Genomic DNA, 24,823 nt, shown 5'->3' on the forward strand with positions numbered 1-24,823 from the left:
TCCCCTCTATGGGATGCATCATCCTGATGTTGTATGAAATGACAGAATATTATGTAACTATCAAAAAGAATAAGACAGATCTGCTTGTATTGAGACAAAAAAGATGCCTAGCAGGTAGTGTTATGTGAACAAAGCAAATTACAGATTAGTATACATAATATGATTCCATATTTTGTAAAAAATATATTGATGCCTGTATATGTAATATGCATATAATAAGCACTATTAAATGAATACCTATGCTTATATGTGCAGAAAACATTAGTTGAAAAAAATACACCCAGCTATTGAAAATTGGTAAGGTTTGGGTGAGGGGATTCTTATGTTCATTTATTATCTTCACAAAAATGATGCATAAAGATGACAACTTTTATTTTCTGCTTTACACCATCCTATGAAGCTAAATAAGATTATTTTTGTAATCCTAAATTTTTTTAAATTATTTCTCTTTTGAAATAAAATTAATGGGAATTTTATCAAATATGTAATTAACATTTTTTTTCTCACATTCTTATTTAAAAAATGAGGGATTGGTGGTCAGGATTTGAGCCTGAATCTACTACCCCAAGTTCATGATCTCTCCAATAAAGAGAAGACATTCAACAAATTTTTATACTAAGAGATATTAAGCTAGCTTTGATTACATTCATTTTAGACTCAAGAACATTAGAGATTTAAAAATATGTCCTAAAACGCGAAACAAATGAATGGCAGAGTCAGAAATAGAACTTAGCTTCTCAACCATATTTTTCATTCTTTTTTTTATGACAGTAACAAAAATTCCTAAGCATTGAAAATGTCTTCATAGCTAATTTTGACTTTTTTTGTATTAGTCTATTAATTTTGCCTAAAATTATTTATAATTCAAATTATTAGCTTCATATTTTATACAACAGTCCCTCTTTAAATCTCAAGATGTACTCCTTGCTAAGCTCCATTTTTATGCAGAAAACAATCTTTGAGGTCTGACATATTTTCTGTTATCTGTTCTAGAAGTTGTTTTACTAAACAGTGTATTATGATATACTGGTTTCAAATTTGGTTGTCCTTACCATTACCTAAGGAGATAATGGATATCCTAAGCTAGAAACAACAACAAACAAAACCTCAAAGCTTGTTTATTTATTTAATAGTTATACAGGTTCTTCTGATGTCCATATTTTTTTATTTTACTTTGCTACTTCTCTATGGTGCATTTCAAAATATTTCTCTGGCTCTTCCTTTTAATTTTTAAAGTTTATTTATTTTGAGAGAGAGAGAGCGCACGCACATGAGCAGGGGAGAGGCAGAGAGAGAAGGAGACAGAGAACTCGAAGCAGGCTCCACACAGAGCCTGAAGCAGAGCTCAAACTCACAAACCATGAGATCATGACCTGAGTGAAATCAAGAGCCAAAATCACACTTAACCCACTGAGCCACCCAGGGGCCCCTCTATGGCTTTTTATTATATATAATCTAGTTAAATAATAAGAAAAAAACAACACTATTTAGTCCTGAATCTGGATAGCAAACTACATCATCAACCTCTGCCACAATCTATAGCATCTTCTCCCTTCCACAATTCTGTGGATCCTTCCTTTGATACACCAGTGAAATCTGCTGTCCCACCCCCATTCCTACTGTCACATTCCTTATTCAAGTCTTAACCTTCACTTGCCTCAAGAATTGTACTAGTTTATCTATTTGCCTCCATTTCCCCCTCTTCCAGTACACTTCTACATTTACCACCTCGGTTACCTTTAAGAACACAGACTGTAATATTTCAAACCACTGTTTTAAAATCATCAATTGCTTGTTACACTTCATTAGCATAGAAAAGTATCAATTCATTTAAAGTTACTTTCTTGGCCAGTGATGATTTCATCCCAACTTCTATCTCTACTCTCCAATATTTTCCATGCTCTACCTGCCAAGATTACTTACAATTTCTCAACATATGTGATATCCCGCATCTTCTGACCATTTTCTCCATCTATTCTCTTTCCTCCTGAATTTCCATTTGATCATAACTTCCCCCTCTTCCTTCAAACCACAGTTCAAATATCACCTCTTGCTAAAGTCCTCTGTTGTACTCAAGGCAGAATTAACACTGATTACTTAGCTATGAAGGACAAGGGCAAAGGGTACAATGACTATAAACTGCATCATAGCTCGCTTACTATTAGGATTGGTGCTTTTACTATATAAATTCTATAATTTTACTGATAACATAAGATTTAACTTAGTATAATTTTATTTACATTTGTTTTGTAGTTCAAAACTGATACAAAGTATTTATTTTTTCTTTGATTAATTTTGTTTAGCATTAGAAGACAATTCCTCTCCATTTAGAATCTCTTCACTACCCAATATTATACAATCTTCTAAATATAATATATATTAATTTATTTAATATAATATATATATTTATGTATATATACCACATGTATGTATGTATATTATATATTCTCTCCACATGATTTAACATGATATAAACACTTCTAGAAGCCAAGATATAACCTGGTGAAAAAATCTGCAAAGCTAATAGTTTCTGCAACAACTTCTTTGCTCCTATCTACCTAGAGGAAAAAAAGATGAAAAATTCCCAACTATCAGCAAAATACGACAGAAGAAGCAAATCTGTTGTTGGCGTGAAAGGAGAGACATCTCAGATGTCTCCTAATAGATTTTATTGAGGTCTAAGTAACTGCTGGTTAGATTTTATTTCCAGGGGGCACAAAATAATCATATTCCCCAAATGCTTTTTTTTCACTCTGTCCACATATGCAACTACATACTCTCATGTTGGTAAATTTTATATGCTTTACTGTGCTATATCCCCAGTTCCAGACCATTATTCAAAAGGCAGAGCTGTTTTCTTCCAACAAACTTCACAGTTGAAAATTTCTGCCCTTTCTTAAGGCTGTCTAAGAAGTCTATGCAATCTGGAACCTTCTTTTCCACAATTTAACACAGCTCTTGCTATTTCCTCTGCACAATCCACAACAACAAAATGTAGTGGTTACACCTCAATACAATCCAAAAGATACATATTTGATTTCTCTTCTACTACTTGACTAATTCACCCAGTGGAGTATTGCATAATCTCTAAAACTCAATGTCCTCATCTGTCAAATGGGGACAATAATAAATGTACAATTTGGGGCTTTTTCTAGGGATGTGGTGAAGATTAAATGATATTTTACATGTAAATAATTTGTACAGCCACTGACTCATCATAAACACTCAATAAATGTTTGCTGATGGTAATTAAATTTTAACTGTAAATGAGATATAAAGGAAAATATTATTTAAGTTCCACTGATTTCTAATGTGAACAAAATTATCATAGAAACCGAATGGAAGTTTAAATTTGAATTTGTACTTTTTAGTCTCCAGGAAAAAAAAAAAAGTTGTTAATAAGATTAATAGCAATGAACTTGATTGCAGAGGGAAATTTTTATGTACTCACAGGAGTAATCTGGTTTCATAAACTTCAGAAATCACAAGAGGACTCTAACAATTTAAATGTTAATTATAAACAAATTCCAAACTATGAAACAAACAGTATGGAAGGTTTTCACTTCCACAACCATTTCCTAAGCTCGTAAGTATTACATGCATTTGAAAGTTAAACACATACAGAAGATGACACATTACATTTTTATATTTCATTATTCATATTTTAAAAATAAAATTGGCTCTCCTCATACCTGTCTGCATCTGTGAGATTTTGCTGTACACAGATTCAATTCTCTAATGTACAGCTCTACTTCTTAATATTAAGTGCAGTTACAGCTTAACTTAGTCTATTATTTCTAAAAGGAGGTTTGATGAAATAACTGATCTATTCCAATGTTATGTGAATGTCTCCTGTTTTTAATTTGTAGCAATTAATACAAAGCATAAATGCTTTAAATCTTGAATCCCATAAGACACAGCAATTTAATAACCCAATTTATTATCTGCAAATCTCTTAGTGAAATAAGAAAAACAATCTACTGCTGCCAAATTGGATAATACGGATTCATTCATTAGTCACAACAGATATGATTAGAATCCATTAAATATTTAGTATTATTTTGATATGCAAAGTTGTCTTTGAAAAAAAGTATTCTTTGTCACAAATGAGTAAGCAATGGTTCTGTTATTGCATGCCATGCACACAACTGAAACTTCATTATTACCTTCATAATTTAAGAGACATTTAGTTTGCTGGGCTCTTTTCACATTATAAAAAAAATACTAATAATTCAGCTTTTGTTAATATGTTTTCCATTTAAGAATACATATGGTATATATACAATGGGATACTACTTATGGTGATCCAAAAGAACAAAATCTTGCCATTTGCAACAATGTGGATGGAACCAACAAGTGTATTAGGCTAAGTGAAATAAGTCAGAGAAAGACAAATATCATATAATTTCACTCATATGTGGAATTTAAGAAACAAAACAGATGAACATAGAGTAAGGGAAACAAAAGTAAGATAAAAACAGAGAGGGAGGCAAATGAGAAGAGACTTCTAAATACAGAGAACAAACTGAGGATTGCTATAGGGGTGTTCAGTTGGGGATGGGCTAAATGGGTGACCACCTTAAAGAGTGCACTTGTTGGGATGAGCACTGGGTATTACATAAAGTGATGAATCACTGGGTTCTACTCCTGAAACCAATACTACACTGTATATTAACTAACTTGAATTTAAATAAATTGAAAAAAAAAAAAAGAATACTTGATATGCATTAGTGCAATTAACTGCCATTATCTTGAAGGAATAGCCAAGAAGAATGAACCTGATTAAGCAAGACTCTATTAGTAAATTATAAAGTAGCCTTACAAGTTAAAGCTGTATTAAAGAGGAACTAAAACACATCATAGCACTGTGGTTAGGGATCAAAACCAGCTTAAATATTCGGAGTGCAAACTCATCTAATTGAACCTTTCCTTTGGTGATAATTTTTCCTTTGTAAACTCTCCTGCACCAAAACCAAGTAGAACACCAATGTCGTTTAAACCCAATTACCCTTTGATGTTTTTGTTTTCTCTTTATTTACATTTACAACCTAAGGCATTATTTTACTAAACTCAGATCTTTATATACATATTTAATTTAAACATGAAAAATAAAAATCAGAGATGGATCGAGGTCAACAATTAAACTCAAGATTTTGTAAGGCAATGAAAATGTCACCTGGCAGTAGCAGAAGAGGTGAAGATGGTCAGAATCACCTACAACCTTGGGCTATGGGCATGGGGAAGTAATGGGATTCACTGGTTCAGATAATTGTTTCTCAAGCGACACCTAAGACTCCAGGTTAGAGACCTGAAGGGGAGCAAGTTCCCATATTCAAGTTGTGGGGCAAGGAGACTGAGGCAGAAGAAAAGAGATGCGAATTCACACTGTAGAGCATCTAGGCAATGCCATGCCTTGGGCTAACTACCTTATATGCCTTATCTCCTGAATCCTGATATTGGTGCTAGGTCTTAATTTTTCCCTCCCAAATTTTTAAATGTGGATATCAGTCTGAAAGATGTTACAAAACTTTTCTAAGTTCTCATGACTCAGTCTGTCTCACTCAAAAATATTGTATCACTAAACCACTCAAATCACCTTTATCTCTGCATACTTAAAACACAGTCCTTTTTATTTTTACTTACTACTTTTTATGTATTCATCTCATTCAAAACTATTAAGATAGTTTACACAATTACTACATAAAATGAGATTTGACTTGAAAGTAGACAAGTTAAAGGAAAAATTAAGTTATAAAATAAAATGAGATTAGACATAGAAATATATGCTCTTTTTCTTTTAGCGTTTACTTCTTTTTGAGAGAGAGAGAGCACACATGGGTGGGGTAGGGGCAGCGAGAGAGGGAGACACAGAATTTGAAGAAGGCTCCAGGCTCTGAGCTGCCAGCATAGAGCCTGATGTGGGGCCTGAACTCACAAACCGTGAGATCATGACCTAAGCCAAAGTCAGACATTTAATTGACTGAGCCACCAAAATGTATGTTCTTAGGGGCACCTGGATGGCTCAGTCAGTTGGGTGTCCAACTTTGGGTCAGGTCATGATCTCACGGTTTCTGGGTTTGAGCCATGAATTGGGCTGTAAGCTGGCAGCGTGGAGCCTGCTTGGGATTCTCTCCCTCTCTGCCCCTCCCCCACTTACGTGTGTGCATGCTGTCTCTCTCTTTCTCAAAATAAATAAACTTGAAAAATGTATTATTTTTTATTCTATAGAGTTATTAAATGTGGACCTCAGTTCTGACATTTCTGGCACCTAATCAACAAAGAAAAATTAAAATTCTTTAAAACAGTGAATTCTGAGGGAGAAAAAAATCATGATTTCTCCTGAGGATGCCACTAAGTACAAACTATTTATTAATATTTTTCCTCTGATACATAACAGATTGCATACATTATTTATTGGTTTATACACAACTGCAATTGGTACCAAATGGCATATCCTGCACTTTGAACTTTTTGTGAATCAGTGAGTCATTATTGTTACAGGTTTATCATGACCAGATCTGGATTAGTCATGAAAACATCAGATATGTTTGGGTTGGATTGAAGGATTAATGCACATTATTTTATTCCTAGCATCTTTTCCTTAAAGTTCATCCTGTTGTGAATCAAAGAGGTGCTTACATTCTGGTTCTGCCATTTACTAGATGTGTGATCTAGAAAGTTAGTTATCCTCTGTGGGCTTCAGTGTCATCATCTGTAATTTGGGGACGATAATAGTACTGATGTCATTAGAATTGAGTTTAGGATTAATTCAAACATTAAACTGTAAAAATGATTAGTATAGTACCTGGCTACGGTTAATTCCCTATATTTCCCTATAGTTCCCTATATGATAGTACTTAGAGCATATAGATAGCCAGTGGTGCCTAAATCATCTGGCAAGCATAATAAACCTTGGAAATCCAAGATGAACCTTTCTTTCCTCTATGATGTGCAGGAAGGGAGGTAGAAAATTGAAATCTTCATGAGAGATCGAAGTAATAAAATTTTTAGTAAGCATCTGTATTAATAGTGCTCTTAGAAAAATTGTATTTAGGGGCACCTGGGTGGCTCAGTCAGATAGTCACCTGACTTTCGCTCAGATCATGATCTCACAGGTCGTGAGCTCAAGCCCCACATCAGGCTCTGTGCTGATGGTTCAGGGCATGGAGGCTGCTTTGGATTCTGTCTCCCTTTCTCCTGCCCCTACCTGCTTATGCTTTCTCTCTCTCTTTCAAAAGTAAATGTTAAAAAAATTAAAAAAGAAAAATATTCTTAATTTTTTTTGATGTTTATTCATTTTGAGAAACACAAAGAGACAGGGGAGAGAGCATGAGCAGGACAGAGGCAGAGATAGAGGGGGAGGGAGAATCCCAAGCATACTCTGTGCTATAAGTGACCCACTGCTCAATCTCACAAACTGTGAGATCATGACCTGAGCTGAAATGAAGAATCTGATGCTTAACCGAGCCCCCCAAGTACCCCGTCTTAGAAAAATATTCTTAATTTTTCCAGAAGATGTATTATTTTGGAAATTTGCAGAGAAATACCTGATCTGCTTTAAAATTCCAGCTGGCTACAGGGGTGCCTGGGTGGCTCATTGGGTTAAGTATCTGACTTTGACTCTGGTCATAATCTTGAGGTTCAGGAGTTACAGACTGCATCAGGCTCTGTGCTGACATCTCAAAACCTGGAGCCTGCTTTGGATTCTGTGTCTCCCTCTGTCTCTGCCCCTCCACCACTCATTCTCTGTCTTTCTCTTTCTATCTCTCCAAAATAAGTGAGACATTAAAAAAAAACCACAATAACAACAACAACAACAACAAAAACTTCAACTGGCTGTAATTACCATGGGTAAAAACTATCAAAATTGCTTCTTTCCTTTTGGACCTTTAGTCAGGTACTTTGAGCTCAGACTTTTGGATTTTCTGACTATTCTTCCCACTGTAAACGCTAGTCTGCAGAAATGACTGCTTGCGTTTGCTCATATTCTGACAATTCAAGCCGAAGCATTCCTTTACACTTCAACAGCAATGTAACTGCAACTACACTGGAATACATGTGTTGTTCCATGTCATATCGTAACAGGTTATGCTACTTTGCTTATGAAGATCATCGACCTAAGTCAACTACCAATAATTAACAGGTAATTTTTAGAAGCCTAATTTTCATAATGAGAAATGAGACTAATAATGTGCACTGGCATATTATACGAAAATCCCAGGAAAGATGAACTCAGTTTAACAGGTGGAGCGATGACCAGTAGAACCATGGACAAGCACCTGCTTCAGAGTTGAAGGCAGTCAGGGGAGTGCAGTAGGTGACCACAGATGGGATCTTCACTCAAGAGATCCACCAAGAGCATGGTTCTGCTACTCTCATCATTTCTGCTTTTCCTTCCAGGTATCCCTTCTCTTCTTTTGCTGACATCTGCCTCCTTCCCTTTCAGCAATGTTTATCTCCTGACTTCTGCTTAGACCTCATTTTGATTTATTCTTAATTTTAGGTCACTTACTACACATATCACCAAACCTGTAACCTTTCAATATCTATTCTCCTTGTCAATTGTCTCATTCTCTGCATTTCTCAAAGTCAAATTGCGAAGAGCAAACCAAGTTTTTCTCATTAGATTATTTCAACAAGGGACAATGAGGGGAAGAATTTAATCCCAGGACTTCTAACATGGCAGGCACGTTGATTAGCCAATTGAAGACCAATGTTTAATTTTGTACATATCTCTTTCCAATTAAATTTTGGGGGCTCCAACTTTGCATAGTGCCTGATGAATATTGAGTACTCAATATATATTTGTTAAATTTAAATGAGAATGTTAGTGGAAAATTATAAAAATAAAGACAGCAGGAAATAAAAGATGGGAATAAAAATCTTTAAGCTAAAAGAAAAAAAAAATAAGTATTTGCCTTATATTCCCTGTCCTTACTTTATTTCAGAGTAATCAAGTAAGTATAGCCCTAGCTGATGAAGGCAAGTTCTTCACAGAGAAATTCTAACTAATAAATATTGAAAGAGTAACATTATAACACCACAATTTTACAGTCCCTACTGGAATAGTTGCTTCTGAAATCATCATAAATAATTAAAAGCATTAGAGGAGAGGTCAACAGAGAACTTTGGAATGAAGGGATCAGACTGCCAGTACAGACAAGTCTTAGCATCACCAAAAGGGAAACAACCAGACTTAATGGGACCCTTGATATGATGGGGTATGAAGTACACAGAGTTACCTGTTATGTATCTTGAAAAAAAATAAATAGAAGATTAAAGAGCTTTTAGAGCTGATAACGTTCAAAGATGGGGAGTATCAAATACGGAGGAACAAGTTAAATATAACAAAAAAGCAAAAACAATGATCCATAACTTGCAATATTCTAAAGGACAGCTAGCTTCTGCAAAAAGTTAGTGGCATGGATAAACAAAAAGTGAGTGGAGCTGAGCTAGAATAAAAGAGATTTGTGCCACTTAACTACCAAAAGTAGTGTGTGAGCCTTTTTAGGATCCTGAAGAAAACAAATCAAATGTAAAAAGGCATTTTTTTTTTTGAGAGACAGAGAGCGAGCACATGTGTGTGAGTGGGAGAGGGGCATAGGCAGGAGGGCGGGGATTGGAGGGAGAGAGAGAGAGAGATTGGGCTTGATCTCACAACTGTGAGATTGTGATATGAGCTGAAATCGAGTCAGTTAACCAACTAAGCCACCTACTCCCCCACCCCCCAAAGGCCTTTTTAGGTAATATTGGCATTACTGGTAATATTATTAGTTGTGACAATGACATTATGATATGCAAAAAAATAGCCATCATTTTTAGGGATGAATACTGAAGTATGTAGGGATGAAATGATATAATGTTTGACATTTGCTTAAGATAACTCAGCAAAGAAAAAAAAAACCTCCATGTATATATGAAGAAAATATGACAAAATCTTTGCTATTCCTGAATGTAAGTGATGGCACAATGCTGCATTGTATAGTCTCTCTACTTTTTAGAATGATAAACACTTTTGTAAGAATTTAAATTTTTTATTGTTTAATTTTTTTACTTGAGTATAGTTGACACACAATGTTACATTAGTTTCAGGTGTACAACATGGTGATTCAACATCTCTACATGTTATGCTATGTTCACAAGTGTAGCTACCATCTATCACCACACAACATTATTAAAATATTACTGACTATATTCTCTATGCTATGCCTTTTATTCCTATGACTTATTCATTCTGAAACCTGAAGCTTGTACTTTCTACTCCCTTCATCCATTTTGCCTATTTCCCCCACCCGCCTTTTCTCCAGCAAACATGCTTGTAATGGGTAGGAAAGGGTTAGATGCAGTGTTGCCATAAATTGCACCCATGACACAGCACCATATAATCAAGAGGGAACTCCCAACTGTCATCTTCTCCAAAGGAGCAAAGGGTTTGAAATGCATACCTAGTTCAACTTTTAAGACTCCCACCTGATGGCACTCCTGGATGGCTTGGTAGGTTAAACCTGACTCTAGATTTTGGCTCAGGTCACGATCTCATGGTTTCATGAGTTTGAGCCCCACATCAGGCACTGTGCTGTCAGTGTGGAGCCTGCTTGGGATTCTCTCTCTCTCTGCACCTCCCCAGCTTGCTCTCTCTCTCTCTCAAAAAAAGTAAATAAATTCTTTAAAAAAATTTTTTTTAAAAAAAGGGCTCCTACCTGAGGGATGGGTCCTCAAAACACCTAGCTCTGAAAGCCAATGAGGGCTTATGTCTTCAAGACTCACAGGATTATAGTAAATAAATAAGTAGTTATTAATGGGCTTGTGAGCACTCCCTGTGTATATCCCCTCAAGGTTCAGCCCAGAAAGAAAACACAAAAATGCCCATCTCCTAGTCTTCTCCTGGAAAGGGCTAGACTGCATATTTTATGAGCCTAGGGGTCTAGCTTTTAACTTAGCATGCATCTAGGAGTTGGCTGAGATCCTTCCCAGAGTTTGGTGGAGCTGGTGGGCATTTCTCCGATGTTATCCCTCTGCCTTGCTCTAACAACTAGAACAAATTACCAGTATTTCTCCAAAAGGAGTTTGTCTGTACCATTGGTGACCCAAGTTACGGGTGCCACCTGAGGAATGGGTCCTCAAATCACCTATATCTGATAGCTAACGGGGCTTGTATTCGTGACTATAGCGAACAAAGAAGCAGGACTATAGCAGGACTATAGCAAACAAAGAAGCAGCTTTACAACAGGTGCAGGAACACCCCCTCCCCCAACTCCATGGCTATAGACCAGGGCTCAGTGCAGAGGGAATAGGCAAAAATGTCCACTTTACAGTTTCTCTCTGAAAGGGCTTACTTACATTTTTTTCCCAGTAGTTGCCTGAGCGTCTAGCTTCTAATTAGCCTTCATTTGCTATCCCCTCCCTTTGGGAAATTGACAAGTCTTGGCAAACTCTCAACTATGGAAACCACAAAGAACAAAGATGGTGGCTTGGACATTCATAAAAATTTGAGAGACAACCTGAAGCTCAGGCTGGGGTGACTAATGAGACCAGTCTGTCAAGACGGGGACTGGTTGCTGTTTTATCTAATGTGCAGAAACCAACACAGAGAGTGAAAGAAAATGAAGAAATGGGAATGTTTGAAACACACAAAAAGCAAGAGAAATCACCAGAAAATGATTTTAATAAGACGGCAGTAAGTGATGTACTTAATACAGAGTTCAAAATAATTGTTTAAAGATGCTTACTGAAGTCAGGATATCAATGCATGAACAAAGTGAGAATTTAAACAAAGAGGAAAAAAAAAACCAAGAGAGAGTTTTAAAAGCAGGAAGAAAGAAACAGCTTGTTATACAGGGAGGATAACCCTAAGACTATCAATGGATTTTCAGAGGAAACTTTGAATCCCAGAAGGGAGGAAGATGATATATCCAAAATGCTGAAAGGAAAAAAAAAAAAAATACAGCAGCCAAACAGGAATACTCTACTTAGCAATGTTGTCCTTCAGAACTGAATGAGTTTTCCAGATAAACAAAAGCTGAAGTTCATCATCACTAAACTGATATATGGATCAATAAACCAATGCAATAGGAGTACAGAATTAGACTCTCACAAGTATATTTAATTGATCTTTGACAAAGTTGCCAAATTAATTCAATGGAGAAAGGATAAATTCTCCAACATTTGGAGTTGGAAAGATAAGCATACAAAAGAACATCCCAAAGAATCTTGAACTCTGTATCATACCGTATACAAAAAATAACTTGAAATGAATTATAGACCTGAATGTAAGACATCTAGAAGAAAACTGTGGTATTACAGCTTGACCTGTGGGTGTTGTAAGATGTTTTAAATAGGATGCAAAAAACTCAAATGATAAATCTATAAATTGGACTATCCCATCAAAATTTTTCAAAATTTCTTCAAAAGATATTAGTAAGAAAATGGAAAGAAAGTCACGAACTAGGAAAAAGTATTGCAACATTTATACCTGACAGTAGACCCTTATTTACTCTGTGTAAAGACCCACTATAACTCAATAATATAAAGATAAACATCCCAATTTGGAAAGGGCAAAAATATTTTGAACATCTTCAAAAATCTTTGATCTTCATCAAAAATACATAGATTGCAATTAAGCACATTAAATGATGGTCAGCACAGTATTTAGGAAAATGTAAATTAAAACCATGATGAGACACTACTATACACCTATCTGAATGGCTAAAATATAAATTCTAACCATATTAAGTTTTGGCAATGTACAACCACTTGGGAAAGTAGTTTGGCAACTTTAAGAAATACTAAACATATACCTACCACATGACCTAAAATAAAGGTAAGATGATGTCTCTGTAGAGACTTGTAAACAAATATTCATAGCAACCTATTCTGGAAAAAAATCTCAAATTGCGACCCTAACCCTAATCTTAAAAAATGAATGGATGGGTGAGCATTTTGAGGTACATCAATATAGTGGAAAATTACTCATAAATAAAAGGAGACAAAGTATTGCTACTTTGTCACAAACGTCACATAGAAACTTATTAGGGTGATAGATACCTTCATTATCTTGATTGTGGTGAGGGTGTTTCGGCTAGATATATATGTCAAAACTTATCAAACTGTATACTTCAAACATATGCAGTTTTACTGTATTCAGTTATACTTCAAAAATATGTTAATAAGGGAGCAAGAGAACCACACCAGAAGATCTGAAAATATTTTGCTTAATGGTTTCCTATTTCAATAAAATAGTGAAATTTCTATAAGCATTCAGAAAGCCACTTCATAAATTAAAAAAAAATGTTTATTTCTTTTTGAGACAGAGAGAAACAGAGCATAAACAGGGGAGGAGCAGAGACAGAGAGGCACAGAATCTGAAACAGGCTCCAGGCTCTGATCTATCAGCACAGAGCCCGATGTGGGGCTGGAACTCACAGACCGCGAGATCATGACCTGAGACGAAGTCGGATGCTTAACTGACTGAGCCACCCAGGCACCCCTATAAAAATTTAAAATGTGAATAAATATGAGGTGCCTGGGTGGCTCAGGGTGCCTGGGTGGTTGTTGTTCATGGGTTCGAGCCCCATATCAGGCTCAGGGCTGACAGTTCAGAGCCTGTAGCCTGCTACAGATTCTTTATCTCCCTCTCTCTCTGTCCCTCTTCTGCTCATGTTCTTTCTCTCAAAAATAAAAACATTACAAAAATAAAAAAATAAATTAAAAAATGTGAATAAATATTGCTCAAATACTTCAGTGCATCAATTAATAATAAAGTAGGAACAGAGAGAACATATGCCAACTACATATACAGGCTTGCTTTAATTTCTTCATTCATTCAACCAATATATATGCCTGGAATTATATTAGTATACAAAATAAAACCCTATTCTCAAGTTTCATCCTATAATTATTATAAATTGTCATAAAATTTGAATGAGCCAAAGCTTACAATGATTTTGTCAGTCATAACAATGCTTCAATCTATAACTTTGTATCAGTAACCTTAGATTACACTGAATGAAAAAATATCCCTATATTCTTATATCATGTATTCACTTACCTTTGCCTTCAAAATAAAACTGAAACTTGTTTTAGCCTGAAACATCTGTCTCAGATTTGACTGTGCCTTCAAACTTTAGCATCTATACTCGCGGTCCGTGAGTTCGAGCCCCGCGTCAGGCTCTGGGCTGATGGCTCAGAGCCTGGAGCCTGTTTCCGATTCTGTGTCTCCCTCTCTCTGCCCCTCCCCCGTTCATGCTCTGTCTGTCTCTCTCTGTCCCCAAAAAAATAAATAAAAAACGTTGAAAAAAGAAATTAAAAAAAAAAAACAAAAAACAAACTTTAGCATCTATAGAGCACATGAAGGTATATTATTTATATTACAGACTTGTGTGCCAACTTCAGATTTTGAATCCATAGATTTGAAATAAGGCTCAGAATCTGCATACCTGACTAGCAGACCACATGATCCTGACCCAGGTGGTCTGGACTCATCACTCTGAAACACTGCTAGCCTTAACCAACAAAGGAGATAATTAGTGAAGCCTAAATGTGATGACACCCTGTCATCAAGAAACAGGTGTGAATGAAAATCTCACCAAATTATACAAATGCATTGGTCACCAAGACCACATCTCACTCATTAGAAGTTCACTTAAAACGTTAAACAAGAAGCAAAATGGAATGATCCTTAGTAAACAAAAAATCTTTAAAACGTCCTCAAAATCTGAACAATTACAATCATAAAACATCGATTACAAATATAGGAAGGCATTCAGGTTTTTTTAGGATTAGGGTCTCATAGGAGAAAAAAAAAAAACTGATTCCAAACCCCTACATCAAAAACATAAAGGAAAAGAAAGACATTCCTTTTCTCGTATCATTACTCCTTTTTATACTGAGTAGACTGTTTAGTTCATAATTTAAAATTTATTTGTGCCATAACTAAATGTATTTCCTCCATTTCTTCTAATACAGTTTCAAAAAGTCAAATAAAAATTTGTAATATGTTTCTTAGTACATGATTAAAAATAATTCTGGAAAACTTTAATTCCATGATTTTATGATGCATATTTACTAGTCATTTCTGGATATCTGATATTTGGTGAATGTAAAGAATTTCTTTGATAAAAAATAGAATCTTTCATATAACATTTGATTAGCATTTCTCAGATGTTTCTCTTTATTCAATACTCATTTACCAAATGGCATATCCCAACTAAAGGGCACAAAACAAGTATTGATCTCCCTATCTTTAGGAAATCTACTCAAAGATGGGAATGCAAACTGGTGCAGCTGCTCTGAAAAAGTGTGGAGGTTCCTCAAAAAATTAAAAATAGATCTACCCTATGGCCCAGCAGTAGCACTGCTAGGAATTTACCCAAGGGATACAGGAGTGCTGATGCACAGGGGCACTTGTACCCCAATGTTTATAGCGGCACTTTCAACAACAGCCAAATTATGGAAAGAGCCTAAATGTCCATCAACTGATGAATGGATAAAGAAATTGTGGTTTATATACACAATGGAATACTATGTGGCAATGAGAAAGAATGAAATATGGCCTTTTGTAGCAACGTGGATGGAACTGGACAGTGTTATGCTAAGTGAAATAAGTCATACAGAGAAAGACAGATACCATATGTTTTCACTCTTATGTGGATTCTGAGAAACTTAACAGAAGACCATGGAGGAGGGGAAGGAAAAAAAAAGTTAGAAATGGAGAGAGCCAAACCATAAGAGACTTTTAAAAATGGATGGAACTGGAGAGTGTGATGCTAAGTGAAATAAGCCATACAGAGAAAGACAGATACCATATGGTTTCACTCTTATGTGGATCCTGAGAAACATGGCAGAGACCCATGGGGGAGGGGAAGGAAAAAAAAAAGAGGTTAGAATGGGAGAGAGCCAAAGCATAAGAGACTGTTAAAAACTGAGAACAAACTAAGGGTTGATGGGGGGTGGGAGGGAGGGGAGAGTGGGGGATGGGTATTGAGGAGGGCACCTTTTGGGATGAGCACTGGGTGTTGTATGGAAACAAATTTGACAATAAATTTCATATACTGGAAAAAAAATGGAGAATAAACTGAGGGTTGATGGGGGGGTGGGTGATGGGCATTGAGGAGGACTCCTGTTGGGATGAGCACTGGGTGTTGTATGGAAACCAATTTGACAATAAATTTCATATTTAAAAAAAAAAGTCCAAAGAATAAAGGAGAAAACATATCTGTTCCATAAAGCCCCCAGGATGAGCATAGGGTATGTCTTATATTAAAAGACAAGATCTAGTCTTGAGCTATCAGAAGAAAATAAAACAGAGTCTCTATAGATATTGAGCAGCAAACACTCTGGTCTTCAGGTAGAATAAGTATAATAGGGAAAGGGGGAAGGAAGTATAAATACAAACCTAATGATGCTATAATGGTTGCATTTTAAAGAGGACCAATTTCTCCACAATTAGGAGGAATGTCGGACAGATGAAAATCAGTGGTTAAGAAGCAAGGAAAAGATGAAAATTAGGATAAATTTATTTCTTCTGTAATTGAAATTTCAATTGGATTCGACGTAAGCTTTTTGACCCTGTCTTGACCATTATAGAGAAACAATAAGTCCAGTTCTCTATAGTAAGTCTGACTCTACTTCATGTTCTACTTCATGATTTGTCTATTTCTGCTACTCCTGCTGCCCATAGCATTTCAGGTATTACCAAAACGTCAGGATACACTCTCCATTAGTCACATTGCAAGTGCCTTGTTGGTAGACTTAGCCATTACTTTGCTTTTTCTGTATAGCCCTCAATATGTGGGCATAAAATAAATACTAAATGTGCAACATTAAAGTTGGACAGCATCTTGGATATTATCTAGTAATACATCCTTATTTCACATATGAGCAAACTGAGACTCAGGGAAATTAGATAATTTGCCCAAGGTCTCCTAGCAAGTGGCATTTTGAAGAGTTGATAATTTTAGACTCCTCTAGAATCTGCTATTCTAGAATAGTCATGAGTTTTAATTCATCTGCCTTGTCTATCTGGTCATAATTTACAAATTCTATGTATAGAGGCATAGGCTTGCATTGTTATTTGAGAAAATGGACTTACTCTACTAAATATGGCATTGGGGCACCTGGATCAGTCGGTTAAGATTCTGACTCTGGATCTCAGCTCAGGTCATGATCTCATGGTTTCTGAGACTGAGGACCACATGGGGTTCTGCGCTGCCAAGCACAGAGCCTACTTAGGGTTCTCTCTCTCACTCTCTCTGCTCCTCCTCCACTAGGGTGAGCGTTCTCAGTCTCTCAAAATAAATAAATAAACTTTAAAAAACAGCATTAAATATTGCATTAAATCCATGGTATCTATTTTGAAAGCAAGCTTTTCTTGAAAAATTTTTATTATTACAAGTCACAATGAAATATAATTAATAATTTTGACATTCTTTTTAGTTTTGGGGGAAGTGCAGTGAGATAGTTTTGTGGGTTTTTTTTTCTTTTTTGAGATAATGAGATAGTCATGAAAGGAATCAAAGGAAAGAAGAAACTTTTCTACATCAAATAAAAATAAATTCTGGGAAATATTTGTCTCTCTATCCAAAGAATCTCATTCTAACGGTTTTGAAGTAAAAATTTAAAATATCTCTGAATTGATATTTACTAATAAAAATAAAAAATTCTGCTTTATATAGCTTAATTTTAGAACATTTAATTTTGGAAAACAAACTTTTCCAATGAGAGTATAAACCATGCTTCAAATATTTTATGTTTTCTTAACTTTAGTAGAATAAAATCCATTCATTTCCAAGACAGCATACTTACTGATTCAGGACAGGTGTGTAGGCAGTTTTATCCTCATCAATAATAGTGACCATCAGTGTAATAAGCTGGGGCCAAAAATCCAAATTCTTGGTAGATGGTCCCTGATCTTCCCGAGGAATGTCCTGTTTCTTACTCTGCTCACAAGGTCATGCAACATCAAAAAAAAAAAAAAAAAAGGTTAAATGGTATGACTTTAGTTTATCAGTGTCAAATGGACAGATCAGAGAAAAGTGGTTACAGAAAAATTCTTAGGTCATGTGAACCAAAGCTATTAAAGTCAGGTCTCCTTTCTTCATTGAATGACATCCCATTGGATAAAATCACAATGGCGAGCATAGGCTTGTATTTCTAACTTCTTTGGCTCTAGACTGGAAGTTGCTCTTTCTCAATTGTAACTCATATTCTTAGGAATTATTATTATAGAAATTATCCCTTTAATGTGGCTTCTTCCAAGGAGGGAGGTTGTTTTCCCTGTGTACAAAGGTGTGTGGGGGTGTGTGCATGTGCATATGTGTGAAATTTATCCTGCCTAAATATTTTGTTCACAGTTACATTGGTGGTAAGTGGGCAGAACTCAAGCCAGTACCATTAAATTCTACAGTATATAAATGTTCCACGAATGGTCTGGAACACTCTTATTCCACCCACAAATGCATCTAGTTAAATGAAAAGTATGTAAGTCTATCTTTCATGTGTGTGTGTGTGTGTGTTTAAATCATATTTGAATCCTTGATTTATCGTGCTTCATGAATTCTCAAGCTCTAGAGAGTGTTGTCCAGGATGATCTAAATTTACATTGAGATGAACAAAGTACAATAACAATCTTGAATGTTTCACATATCAACTTCATACTCAACACGTAAAATTCTTTTGTTTGGTGGGTATTCTTCGAGCACTTCTTCTACATTTACTTTAAATAATTAGGCAAAAAAGACAAAGACACAGACCATAGGGACCATAGGAAGCATATGGCTTCCCTAATTATTTTTATCAAATGATTTGTAAGCTTATAGGTCCAGGATATCTGAAAACTTCAATTTGTGGCTCAGGAAATTCATGGGTTCTCTGGTATAAAAGGTATATCATATTTTATTTGGCCCAAACTACTGCCATTTCCAACATCTCATCCAAAGATCAGCCACCCTCTGCCAAATGGTTGTATGCATACTTTCTAATGCTGCCCAAGACTTGCAACCAGATCTGAACGAGTCATCACCACGTTATTGTTCTCCCTGAAGTTAAAATACAGCCCTATGTTGAATCCACTTACTATTAGAGACCTCTGTACACAGACTATAATGTACCTTTAGGGACATATATTTTCCTAAGGTACTTCCAAGTGCTGCTGATTTACCTTTATGCCCAAAATGCAATAGATATTAAATGTTGGAGTGCTCAATTAGTCCAAAATTAGTGGCTGGCACAAATTACTTCAAATTTCCAAAATAAACTATAAGTACTCTCCAAAGGTTCTTAAGAACCTTGTATATCTGGTCCCTAATAACCACTTGAAACTTCTTGGCAGCCTTCCTCTTTCAATCCCGGAGGTACATCAAGGTACATCAGAAGATCTTCAAGAAGAAAATTAGGCAGAAATACAGGCTTAAAAATATCCATCTTTGTACTTTCAAGTTACATTTTCTGTTTAAATTCATCTTTATTTTGTGAACAAGATTTTATTACTGTCACAATAATGTGATTATTTACTTATCACATTAAGCTCAATAGATTTCTTCCTCTATGATGTATTTAGAAGTTGGGAGAACCTGGTAGATATTTATAAAGGTTTTAAGTGAAATTAGTTCTGATGGCCACAGCATTTGTTTGTCAAATGTATTTGAACTTGATTAATACTGTAATTAATCATCATGATTCATATTTAGCCCAACTATATGTCTCATTTTTTTCAAGTAATGTGATTAAATGAAATGAGTATAGATGACATGTCCAACATTTGTCACTCTGCAAAGAATAATATGGAAAGAAGGAAAAAATAACAGTTGAATAGGCATTAATTCCAAAGTTCCTTAGCTGTCACACATTATACTCTCATCACTTTTTATTATGACATCAGAAGATTATAGACGGTACCATTTTTCATCAAATTCTTTATGTTGAACCAGAATAAACCAAACTGGATGTTGAATCATTAAGTTTTTACAAATCACACGACATTATAAGAAACCAAGCTTTCCCTAATTTAATAATGCACTTTAAAAGACTGTATGTTTGAAAGGATGGGGCAGAATCATGTATACTGTAATATTTACCAGATTTCTTAAGAATTATTTTTTTCTAAGAAGCATATTATTAGTATCTTAGAAATCTATTACATTTGAGCTTATGATCAGAAAAATTAAGGTAATGTAGTGGAAATTCAGGAATCTGGTAATAAGTACGCTAATATTTACTGAAACCCTTACAAATTAATATTTATCATAATAAAATATATTTTATAATATTTATACTATGTAAGATAATATATAATGATAAACTCATTAGCGACAATGAACAAATGAGAATATAATCAGTTTATAAAAATATAACTGAACAGATCAATTTTAATTATGATAATTAGAATTACAGTGACTAAATACTATTTTCTTAATAGATTATTGAGGAAAGAGACTTGAAAGACTGTGAGAGTATAATGGGAGAGAATTTGTGAAAATGGAAAGTAGCCAGCATGTGAGGTCACCGTTTCCAATGGTCACTTTTTTAAGTCTGCTTATTTGACAGAAAGAGAGAGAGAGAATCCCAATCAGGCTCCATATCTTCAATGAAGAGCCCAGCACAGAGCTCGAACCTATGAACCATGAGATCGTGACCTAAGCAGAAGTCAGACACTTAACAGACTGAGCTACCCATGTGCCCCTCCAATGGTCACTTTTATAAAGAATATTTCAATACAGAAAAGCTTTAATAGACAAGCTGATAAGATATACACTATACTTTTATAGTATCAAATGAGAAAATATGAAAATATTTCATGAAGAGATCAACATAGAGATAACCATTACATGTAAAAAAGAAAGTGTTGAAATAACAGATGCCATCTTCATATTAATGTGGAACTTGGACAACACTTCTAAACTTGTTATAAAATATGGCTGTGGCATTCCATGTATTTGTTTAATAAGCATAAAATTTTGAAATATTTCCTCTAAGGAGTTGGCTAGACAAAAGTTGGGGGAAGAAATTTAGTAAAGTAAGGGGATATTTAAATGCAAAACTACACAACAGATACATAATTAGGCAATTATTAGTAATCTGAGGCTACAAGCTTCTGACAAAGGGTGTTTCTCTAACATTCATTCTATTGGAAGTTAGTATTAGTTATACACACACATAAACACAGTCCATGCTCAAACAAATTGAGAAAATACCTGCTTAAAACAAAGTTAAACAGATTATTTCTAGATATCCTGGAGTAACATGCTAATGTGCATTGTGATTCTCTAAGATGGTGGTACTCAAACTTTAGTGTTTTATCAGCATTGTTAGGAAGGCTTGCTAATACACAGACTGTTGGTCCCTTTCCCAGAGTTGCTGATTCACCAAGTGTAGGGTGAGGCCTGAGGATCTGCATACATAATGAAGTTTCTAGTAATGCTGGTGCTCCTAGTTCAGAGACTAGTTTGAAAACCGCTATGCTGAGGGCTAACAATGGAACATGAGTTTCTCAAATATATTTGCAACTTACAAAGACCTCTATTCCCCTTCTACTCCCAATATCCCATCTTGTAAAACTTTCCACAGAATAAATCTTCCTCTGAACATACTTTGGGAAACAAAAGTCTACAGAGATATGGGTTAAATCTTTTAGGATCTTGTGCGTCATATCAAGGAATTAACATTTAAACCATATTAGATGAGGACCATTAGAAGATTTCAAACTTGAGTCTACTTACTTAACTACATTTATGTTTAAATGATTTGGCAGTCGCAGGAAGTTTAAGAGAAGTTAAACTTATGAAATAGGTACTAAGGAAAATTGATAGATTTATGAAACTACTTATGAAATTATTAATAAGTTGATAGAACTCATTGCCTAACTGGTGAGAAAGAAGAGAGAGAGGGAAAAATCAAGTGGAACTATCCAGAAAGTAATTATGTAGATCAGTCTGGAATTTAAAGCAATATTCTGGACTGCTGATGTAGCTAGAAGAATTCCAGGATATATGTGATAGCTGAAATTATGGAGTAAATAAGATTACTCAAAGAGAGGGAGAATATTTGGCAAGAAGGAAGACACTGGGGAAAATAAATTAAAAAAAGGAAAATAATACAATTTTATGAAAGATAGACCTAGATGGGGTAGTGAGGCCCCTGTTGAAATGGGAGAGAATAGAATTCAGTGTATGTGGGGACAAATGGCATCAAACGAATGAAAAACATTGCTTCTTCCAAGTCAGGCCATAGAGTCTTGAAGATAAGTGAGAAATAATAGCTAGGAATTTCTACCCTGAGAGAAGAGGAGGAGTAAGTAATAAAGACTTGGGGGCACCTGTGTGGCTCAGTGGGCTAAGGACTCCAACCTCGGCTCAAGTCATGATCTAAGGATGAGTTTGAGCCCCGTGTTGGGCTCTGCACTGACAGTGCAGAGCCTGCTTGGGATTCTCTCTCTAGCCCTCCCCTACTTGCTCTCTTTCCCTAAATAAATAAATAAATAAATAAATAAATAAATAAATAAATAAAACTTAGGGAAAAAAAGGAAATCAAGGAAATGGTGTTGGATGTGTTACTGAGGCACAGTAAAAGCAGGAAAAGAGATTTAAATGTCTGGTCAGAGTGCTAGAAGTGCTGGAACAAGCATTGATTTTGGTCCAGAGGAAGGTGAAACAGAAACAGAAAGGCATAAGTAAATGCAAATATTTTGTCTCACTTCTCAGCTTTTGCCAAGAGCTCATAGACCACCACTGTACCTCTTTCCTTTGTTCTTTAATTACATTGTACTACTGAAAAGGCTACAGACAACTATTGTAATTTCTGCATTCTAGAGATGAGAAAACTAAGGCTGACATGGTTTAAAGTGGTCCATCCAAGGGGCACCTGGGTGGCTCAGTCAGTTAAGTGTCCAACTTCAGCTCAGGTCATGATCTCACAGTTCATGAGTTTGAGCCCCGTGTCAGGCTCTGTGCTGGCAGTTCGGAGCCTGGAGCCTGCTTCGAATTCTGTGTCTCCCTCTCTCTCTGCCCCTCCCTGGCTCGTCCTCTGTCTCTCTCAAAAATAAACATTAAAAAAAAAATTAAAAGTGGCCCATTTGAGGTCATGTAAGGTCCTAAAAATCAGAACACCCAAACCTTGTAAACTTCATGTTCTCCAGGGAGCCTACTTTGCTCTGACCCCTTTCTCACTGAGTTAAAAATTATTCCAGTTAAAAAGAAGATAGAGTTGGATTTTGTTTGCTAAGTCATAAAGAAGCAAATTAAGTTACTGATTAATAGAGCTTATTACAGGGTTTATAATTTAAAAAGTTTGAGAGCCAATGCTAAATGGAAACATTAATAATTTTAATTGATGATCTAAGTCTCTCTCTATATCTATATAAAGGGGCATCCTTTTAAAGATGGTATCAATACTTCCCATTATTATTTTTCTTTTTTGCTTCTGGCAAAATTCAGTTCATCACTTACTTCAACCATTTCCAAGTTCATCATCTTTGATCTACCGACTTTAAAAGTATTTTCTGCTAGTACTCTTTAATGTCACTATCAGAGATGCCTTCTTCTCTCACCAAATTTTACTGATATATATTAAGTAACTTAAACTCTGGAAATGAATGGGAGAGATTTTGGAAAATTGGGATGAATGAGATGGATTTTGATCATACATTTAATGAATAGCCTTTAGTATTCTGGCCATACCATGGATAAGAAAACTAATCTTTCAGTGCAAATAAAGTTGTGCTACCTTTGCCTTTCTGGGACAGCTCTGGGGCAGAGCATATATTATGATTCCATGAATTATTGTATAATTGGCTTTTTAAATCCAGGGCCATGTAAACTGCAACATTGAGAATCTATAAGAAACACACTAAGGAGTGAAATATGAAACTACATTCAAAGAAGCTACTGACCAATGTTTTCTAAGTCTGTCCATACATCATGTACATCAGAATCATCTGGGTTACTTATAAGAAATACATATGACTTTAGAGCCTCTGGTGCAGAGCTATAAAATCAGAGTAAATGGAGGTATGGCCTGGGAATCTGGACTTAAACATACAGATATATTCTTCTGAAATCCTCATATTCATAGGAAGAGTCAGGACCCAAGTACTGACTTGTAATTGAGTCAGGTAAAAAAAGGCCTTATTTGCTTAGGAAGAAGAGTGATAGAATTCCTTTTAGGTATCAATATCAGTTAGGGATTTGCTAGATTTTACATTTTGTCATGATAACAAAAGACTTCTGTTTTACCTTTACATCTGAGAAATTTTCAACTACATATAGTTCCCTAATTTTAAGAGGAGATGGAATATCTTTCTGGATGTTTATGTGGTGCCTCTTCCAAGTGTTGATAAACTCCTCTGTTAGACCATTTCTAAAACATTACTTTCTAAATAACAGTCATTAGGAAATTACTGATCTACTGAAATAACTAAATATACGTTGCTGAGAGCAAAAATTGAGCAACTAGTGGTCTTAAATAAGATTAATTACTGAAAATTAACACTGCTAATCTAGTTAGAAAGAAAAAATGCATATATTAGAATAATTCATTTTTACTGCAGAAAAATATTTGAATAATCTTTACTAGGTCCTTTCAATTCCAACAAGTCCAAAATATCTTGACCTTTAAATTGCCAAAACTGCATATCAAAGTGTTTGGACATTCATAATGGCTTTTAACAGCACTAAATGGTTCCTTGAATTTGAACAGATTATACACAGTTAAGTGATCCATAAATACATACCTATAAAGTATCATAGCTCTAAATGTAGATTTAAATATACAAATTACTTAACAGCATGGTGTAATAGAAAAAAAAATCATTAAACATAGAATCAGAAACTTA

General features: G+C 35.2%; 1 protein-coding gene across 1 annotated transcript in view; it reads right to left on the reverse strand.

The window, feature by feature from the left end:
• UNC13C (unc-13 homolog C) overlaps window positions 1-24,823 on the reverse strand; it is a 371,311-nt gene that overhangs the window by 199,277 nt on the left and 147,211 nt on the right. Inside the window, exon 13 of the mRNA XM_042941974.1 lies at window positions 17,803-17,936. Within this exon, the coding sequence (XP_042797908.1) occupies window positions 17,803-17,936 (134 nt within the window). The remainder of the gene's footprint in view (window positions 1-17,802; window positions 17,937-24,823) is intronic.

Source organism: Panthera leo, chromosome B3, assembly GCF_018350215.1.
Source record: "Panthera leo isolate Ple1 chromosome B3, P.leo_Ple1_pat1.1, whole genome shotgun sequence".
Classification (NCBI taxonomy): domain Eukaryota; kingdom Metazoa; phylum Chordata; class Mammalia; order Carnivora; family Felidae; genus Panthera; species Panthera leo.